Genomic DNA, 7,410 nt, shown 5'->3' on the forward strand with positions numbered 1-7,410 from the left:
ATCGTTTCTTAGAAATTTGAGCTTAATGTAATCCAATACTGTTTGCCTGACAAAACCTAAAATGGTAGACATATATCCCTTTAGAACTTTAGGGAAGAGAGGCCATTTTTTAACCCCTGTTCGGCGAAAATGGGCCCTAGCGTCTGGCTTTTGTTTTGGGGGGCGTGGCTGCCCTGCCAGAAGTTAAAATGGCTCCCTTCTGGGATAGATTTAAACAGAAGAGAAGCTGTGTGGGCGGGGCGTTGCCAGGCCGTTATCTACTAGGCTTTCCGGGAGGCAGCTCGTTTTGCCCTTACTAGACATGGCGCTGGCCAGTGTGTTGGAGAGCTCGTTACCGGTGAACCGACACGGGTTTTTCGGCCTTGGGGGTCGTGCGGATCTGTTGGACTTGGGTCCAGGTAGTCCCAGTGATGGGCTCAACCTGGCCGCGCCCAGCTGGGATGCCCCAGAGGAGCCAAGAATCGAAATACTTCATGGAACCACCACCCTGGCCTTCAAGGTGCGGACCCAGCTATAGAACCGGCCTAAATCCTGCGCTCCCGCGCCCTTCCCAGACCGGATCCTGCAGTGGCGGCAGCCGCGAAACCCAGGCTGAGCCTCGGGTCCCTTGTCCTGACGCCGGGAGTTTCGCTGTCTCATTGCCCCAGGAGGCGCTGGTTCTTACTCTGGCCGGAAAGAGGGGCGGTGGGGATGGGGTAAGAGGAAGAATTTGAGGCTGCTTGGATTGAATCCTAGGCAACTTCAGGTTGCTTCTGCCGAGAAAAGGGAGGCTGCAGCCGCACTGAATTTAGACAAAGGGAAAGCAGTTGTAACCATTCACCAAAGGTTTTGGAAACTGGCCCTCTAGGCCAGGGTAACCGAAACGCTACGACTAGAGGCGGGGATCTTGGAAGGGATTTATGTACTAGGCCAGACTATCGGGATTCCTAGCTCAGCTGTGCAGTAACTTGCCCTGCGATCTTGGGCCAGTCCTTCTATCTCATTAAACCTGTTCCTCATCCATGGGAAATGTTTATACCCACATCACGGGATTGATGTGAAGTTCATGTGACATTCATATGTAGAAAGATGTATTACAGCGATTTTCAGCCCTTTTGATCTCATGGCATAAAAGTAATTACAAGAATTTTGTGGCACACCAAAAATATATTTTTTGCAGATCTGACCAAAAAATGTGATATAATTTTTATTCGTTCAAACCGGGCGGCTATTGTGTTGGCTGTTGTCATTTTTTTATTTGACAATCTAAGGGAAGAGAGGTCAGTGCCTATGACTAAAAAGCCAGGAATTGCACGTTTTAAAAATTCTTGCGGCACACTAGTATGTTTCTTGTGGCACACCGGTTGACAATCACTGGTATATTGTGAAGTATAAAATGACAAAGGAGATGTTTTGGGGTTGCATTGATATAAAAATTAATGTCATGACCTTTTGTGGTCTAACCTGTGTCCTGCTTTGTGTTTTTTTCTGATCTTAACAGTTTCGACATGGAGTCATTGTTGCAGCAGACTCGCGGGCCACAGCGGGTGCCTACATTGCCTCCCAGACGGTAAAGAAGGTGATAGAGATCAACCCCTACCTGCTGGGCACCATGGCTGGGGGCGCAGCAGATTGCAGCTTTTGGGAGCGGCTGTTGGCCCGGCAGTGTCGAATCTATGAGCTTCGAAACAAGGAACGCATCTCAGTAGCAGCTGCCTCCAAGCTGCTGGCCAACATGGTGTATCAGTATAAAGGCATGGGGCTGTCCATGGGTACCATGATCTGTGGCTGGGATAAGAGAGGCCCTGGTGAGTCAAGATTCAACCACATAATTCTTGGGCAGACACAGCAGAGAGCAGGGTTTGGATGAACAGATGCAAGAAAGAAAAGGCTTTTTAGTTCAGTGCCAAGGATGTGTTGATTTAGTTTCTCAACTCTTTGTTAAAGGAAAGCACTGTAGTGTGTAGAAAAGGGCATTGACTACCTACCCATGTGACCTTAGGCTGGTTGCTTTTTTCTCAGTATCTGTTTCATCTTCTGTTACATTGGTTAAATTATGTAACACACATAAAGCATGTAGTTTCTGGCACATAATGTTTTTGCTTCTATTCTCCCATAAAATAATAAGACCTACAAAAAGTGTATTTGAGAATTGAAGTGCATAATAATAGACATAAAAACTCTGGTCAGTGTCGTCTAAGAGAAATATATGAGCCACACGTGTGATTTTAAAGTTTCTGAAGGATTTTTTAAAAAGTAAAAAGAGCCCTGACTGATGTGGCTCAGTGGGTTGGGCATCCCTTGTAAACCAAAGGATCATTGGTTCAATTCCCAGTCAGGGCACATGCCTGTGTTGTAGGCTAGTCCCCAGTTGGAGTTTCTGTGAGAGGCAACCAGTGGATGTTTTTCACATCGATGTTTCTCTACCGCTCTTTCTCTTTCCCTTCTAAGAATAAATAAGTAAAATCTTTTTTAAAAGAATAAAAAGAAAAGGGTGAAATTTTAACAATTAATTTAATACAAAATACCTAAAATAGCATTTCCATATGTGGCATTAGTCCTATTTCAAGTGCGCAGTAGCCACATGTGACTAGTGTCTCCTGTATTGAACCTCCAAGCTAATACATAGGAAGTAGCAACTCCAAAGTTAGTCATTTCTCTCCTTTTTTTCCTTTAGGAGTCTTTGACCTAGAAAGAGCCTTGATGCTAATCTTTCTTTGCTTGATATACTCACCCTGGGTCTTATTCTGCCATCTCCAAAAAGAAATTCCGTAGCCTAGTTTCCTTTCCAGTGTATGCACTCTTTGTCAGGAAGTTCAACCTTGTATCTGATGTTAGCACCAACTTTAGTCAAGTTGGAATACAGGTAGTCATTTTTTGTGTAATTGTCCCCCTCTGTGCTTAAAAATAATGATTTCTTCCAGTGTTTTTGTTTCATTCATTTATCTGCTTATTAAATGCCAAGTTTTTCTCTGTGAAATAATTGTGGGATACCCACCACTTTTTCACGCACTTTGGAGAATATCAGTTCACTACTCAATGAAGAATGAGGAGATTAAAAAGTGGATGTGGGAGGGGGCTTAGTTTGTTCCTTTGGAATTGAGACAACTTTTCTCTTTGAAAGTTGTGAAAGAACAGTTCCATCGACCTGGTCTCTACCAGTGCTGAACAACAGAAATGAAATGTGAGCCATACATGTAGTTTCAAACTTTATAGTAGCCACATTTTAAAAATAAAAATAAAACAAATTTTTTTGGTATATTTTATTTAATCCAATAGATCCAAATTATCATTTCATCATGTGGTTCTAGCTTCATTTCGAATGCTCAGGAGTCACATGTGGCCACCACATTGGATTGTGCAGATCTTTTACAATATGATTTGGAACCCCAGGCTTTATGATCTCATTTGTGACACATGTCTTGTGCCCCAGATAGTAGTCTAAACTTTGAGGGCTAGGGTTGTTGTAAAACATGATCTCCCACAGATATTCTGTGCTTGAAACCTAAGTCATTTGAATTATACTTGCTTTTTGATTATACAGAGAAGACAGATAAGGCTGTTACTACAGTGTGGGGTGAGATGGGGTGGTATATTGTAGAATCCTGGAGTCTTAGTATTTATTTGATTCCTTTGGCTTTTTATTTTTTATTATTTGTTTACTCAATTATAGCTGTCCCAATTTTTTTCCCTTTGCCGTCCTCCATCCAGCCCCCCCCTTCCGCTCCCTCAGTCCATCCCCACCAGACCATCGTGCATGTCCATGGGTAATCATTCATGTTCTTGGACTCCCTTCCCCTCCTTTCCACCATTCCCCCTCCCCCCTTTCCTCTGATAGATGTCAGTCTGTTCCCTGTTTCTATGTCTCTGGTTCTGTTTTGGTTGTTAGTTTCTTTTGTTCATTAAATTCTTCTTATAAGTAAGGTCTTACAGTACTTGTCTTTCACCAACTGGCTTATTTCACTTAGCATAATGCTCTCCAGTTCCATCCGTGCTGTTACAAAGGTAGGGAGTTCTTTTGTTCTGATTTGTACCTATTCTATCGTGTAAACGTGCCACAGTATTTTAGTCCACTCATCCGCTGATAGGCACTTAGACTGTTTTCAGAAATTGGCTACTGGAAATAATGCTGTAATGAACATTGGGGCGCATAGATTCTTTTGAATTGGTGTCTTGGGATTCTTAGGGTATATCCCAGCAATGGAATCGCTAGGTCAAAATGCAGTTCCATTTTTAATTTTTTGAGGCAGTTCCATACTGTTTTCCACAGTGGCTGCACCAGCCTGCATTCCCACCAACAGTGCACTAGGGTTCCTCTTTCTCTACGTCCTCACCAACACTGGTGGTTTGTTGATTTATTAATGATAGCCATTCTGACCGGTGTGAGGTGATATCTCATTATGGTTTCTTTGGCTTTTATGTTTCTAAGTAACTTTATAATAGTGCTTTCCTCTTGTATTTTTATTGGTCTCTCCCAGGTTTCAAGAGTGATAGAGCCCTGGCCATGTAGCTTGGTTGGTTAGAGCATAGTCCCAATGTGCCAAGGTTGCAGGTCTAGTCTCTGGTCAAGGCACATTCCAATGAATGTACAACTAAGTGGAGCAACAAGTTGATGTTTCTCCCTCTGTTTCTCTCTGCCTCTTTCTCTCTCTCCGTCTTTTTCCTTTCCTCTCTCTCTCTAAAGTCAATAAACAAAAAATTGTTTCAAAAAAGAGGGAAAGAGTTCTGTGTCTTAGGGGATGAATTAGATGTCAGAAGAGTGGTCATTTGTTTTCCTGCTGACCTCACCTGTCTTTTCAGGCCTCTACTACGTGGACAGTGAAGGAAACCGAATCTCGGGAGCTGCCTTCTCTGTAGGTTCTGGCTCTGTGTATGCATATGGGGTCATGGATCGGGGTTACGACTATGACCTAGAGGTGGAAGAAGCCTATGATCTGGCCCGTCGAGCCATCTACCAAGCGACCTATAGAGATGCTTACTCAGGAGGTGCGGTCAACCTCTACCATGTCCGTGAGGATGGTTGGATCCGAGTCTCCAGTGATAATGTAGCTGATCTACATGACAAGTACGGTGGATCGACCCCCTGAAGGAGGCGTTTCTTGGGGTGACTTGCTAGTAACATGGATACAGCTCCGCATTCTATAGTGGAAGGGTCCCCAATTATATTGATTGTTTTTTTTAAGCTCTGGCGCATTGACCTGTATGTGTTACAAGTTGTTAATAAGCTGCTGCAGAGGTGATGATTTATTTTACTTTCTTGGATGTTAACATTACACTATTCAACCTTAGCCTAAGTTGTGTCTTTTGTCCACGCTGCCCCTCCTCCAAGCACTTTACAGTCAAATAAGCTAGGACAGTGGGAGGGAAGTGACTGTAATTACAGGAAACAGTGATGTGAAGACATTGTCTAGTGAATACATTAATGTCCCCACTTATGAAGCTAATAACAAAGGAGAAGGAGATGCAAGGAGGAGGGAGAGACTTCCCGATTCTGTTTGCAAAGAGATGAAAAGTTGATGAGGTGGAAAGATGCATAGGGCTGGACCAGGCAGAGCTGCAGAGGGAAAAGCTCTCACCCTGTGATGGGGGAGGGTAGACTGATGCTACATGCAGAGCAGAAAGGTGAAGAAGGTAAACCTTGAATCTTAAACCAATTGGAAACAAAAGGCTTGGACCCTGTGAAAAGAGAAGGCAAAAAGGTGAGTGTGAGAGCAGGAGTGGCCACAGGCTTGGTAGCCCTCCAGTGTGCGTGTGTGTCGAGGATCATGGCTTATATCCTCCGGGGCAGGAAGCAGCACAAAACCGTCACTGCAGTGGAGTGGGTTGGGAAGAAGCCCTGCTGAGTGCAGAGGGATGGCTGATTTATCACACCCAGCACTGAGGGGGGTGGGGTTCCCAAGCTGTGGTGGCAGCAGACGGCAAGGCCTTCTGTTAAAGAGAAGGCATAGACATAGGGAAGGTGGGAGTTGATGAGAGACGAAGGCATGAACAATACTGCTTTGCATTTAGTTAGCAGGAAGAAAGAAAGTGGTGGTGAGGGTGACAACCCAGTGTCATGTGTTGAGACCGAGGGCTTGGGAGGGCTCATTCATAGAAACAGAGGGGTAAGTACTCCATGTGCTGTGGATATCTTCCCTTCCTTACAGCTTCCCTTCCCCCTTGGCCTGTATAATCGCCTTATTGATTGATGAGGGCTGTCCTCCAGGAACTGATCGAGGCTTGTTAATTGCATTTGTCAAATGCTGGGAAATTGGGAATTAGTGAGATTGGTGAAGAGAGTTTGGAAAACAAATGACTCTTGCCTAAGGAGATTCATTTTACCAAAAAGTGCCTCAGGAGCCCCTGGAGGCAGGGAGCTGTTGGCTTGTACCTGGACCTATGGAGCAGGGAGGAGCCATTGGCCAGTGGTGAGCTGTGTGAGAGGCAGAGGTGTAGTCACCATCCTCTCCCCTAGGACACTGGTTTACAGATTTTTTTTAAAGCCTCACCTGAGGATATGTGTATTGATTTTAAAGAGGAAGGGAGAGAGAAAGAGGGCAACAGCAATTGTTGCATCCTGTACGTGCCCCAACTGGGGATCAAATCAGTAACCACCTGAGCTACTTGGTCAGGGCAGGTTTGCAGATCTTTTTAAAAATTAGAACCCTTCTTTTAAAATGAACTCTTATGAGAAATCAAGTCAGGTTTAAATAGAGTTGAGGGATCCAGAACCTTAACCACTGAGCATTCCCCTCCCTGGAGCCACTTCCCACAAAACTCTGCCCCCAGAACACAGTTTGAAAATAACTGCCCTGGGAAATAACCTTGAGGGTGGAAAGAAAGTTGAAGATTGGTATTCTTTTAATTTTTTTCTAAGATTTTGTTTCTTTTCAGAGACAGGAGAAGGGAGGGAGAAAGAGGAGAGAAACATTGACGTGTGAGAGATACATTGAAGATACACCAATTGTTTGCCTCTCACACGCCCCTTACCGTGAGCCTAGCCTGCAACCTAGGCGTGTGCCCTGACCAGGAATCAAATTGGCAGCGTTTCCATTTGCAGGCTGGTGCCCAATCCACTGAGCCATACCAGCCGGGGCTGAATATTGGGGTTCTTTTACGTGCCCCAAGAGAACATGAGACTGCCTAGGCTCTTAGCTTATAAACAGAAAGTCTGGAGAAAAGAGATGGTCTTGAAGCAATCTGCCCTTGTCCTGTTTCTGTCTCACGCCTGACTTTGGCAGTGGTTTGACTGTTTAATATAAACAATTATTCTTCAGTAGCTGAGTTCTTATGTTCAAGCAAGAAATGCACCCTGGCTGGTGTGGCTCAATGGGTTGAGTGCAGGCCTGCAAACCAAAGGGTCGCTGGTTCATTTCCCAGTTGGGGCACATGCCTGGATTGTGGGCCAGGCCCCCAGTTGGGGTTGCACGAGAGGCAACAGCATGTTGATGT

General features: G+C 44.7%; 1 protein-coding gene across 1 annotated transcript; it reads left to right on the forward strand.

The window, feature by feature from the left end:
- The first annotated feature begins 270 nt into the window (after window positions 1-270).
- On the forward strand, window positions 271-5,267 carry PSMB5 (proteasome 20S subunit beta 5). Its single transcript, XM_037129470.2, has 3 exons — window positions 271-499; window positions 1,481-1,787; window positions 4,780-5,267. The coding sequence occupies exons 1-3, from the start codon at window positions 302-304 to the stop codon at window positions 5,064-5,066; spliced, it is 792 nt and encodes a 263-aa protein (XP_036985365.2). The 5' UTR covers window positions 271-301; the 3' UTR covers window positions 5,067-5,267.
- The last annotated feature ends 2,143 nt before the right edge of the window (window positions 5,268-7,410 follow it).

The sequence above is a fragment of the Artibeus jamaicensis genome, unplaced genomic scaffold (genome assembly GCF_021234435.1).
Source record: "Artibeus jamaicensis isolate MK-2021 breed Jamaican fruit bat unplaced genomic scaffold, CSHL_Jam_final contig_887, whole genome shotgun sequence".
NCBI lineage: Eukaryota > Metazoa > Chordata > Mammalia > Chiroptera > Phyllostomidae > Artibeus > Artibeus jamaicensis.

Coding starts and splice junctions, on each gene's coding strand:
- PSMB5 (XM_037129470.2), top strand. CDS start 302: ATGGCGCTGGCCAGTGTGTTGGAGAGCTCGTTACCGGTGAACCGACAC. Junction 500..1,480: donor CCACCACCCTGGCCTTCAAG/GTGCGGACCCAG, acceptor TGATCTTAACAG/TTTCGACATGGAGTCATTGT. Junction 1,788..4,779: donor CTGGGATAAGAGAGGCCCTG/GTGAGTCAAGAT, acceptor CTGTCTTTTCAG/GCCTCTACTACGTGGACAGT.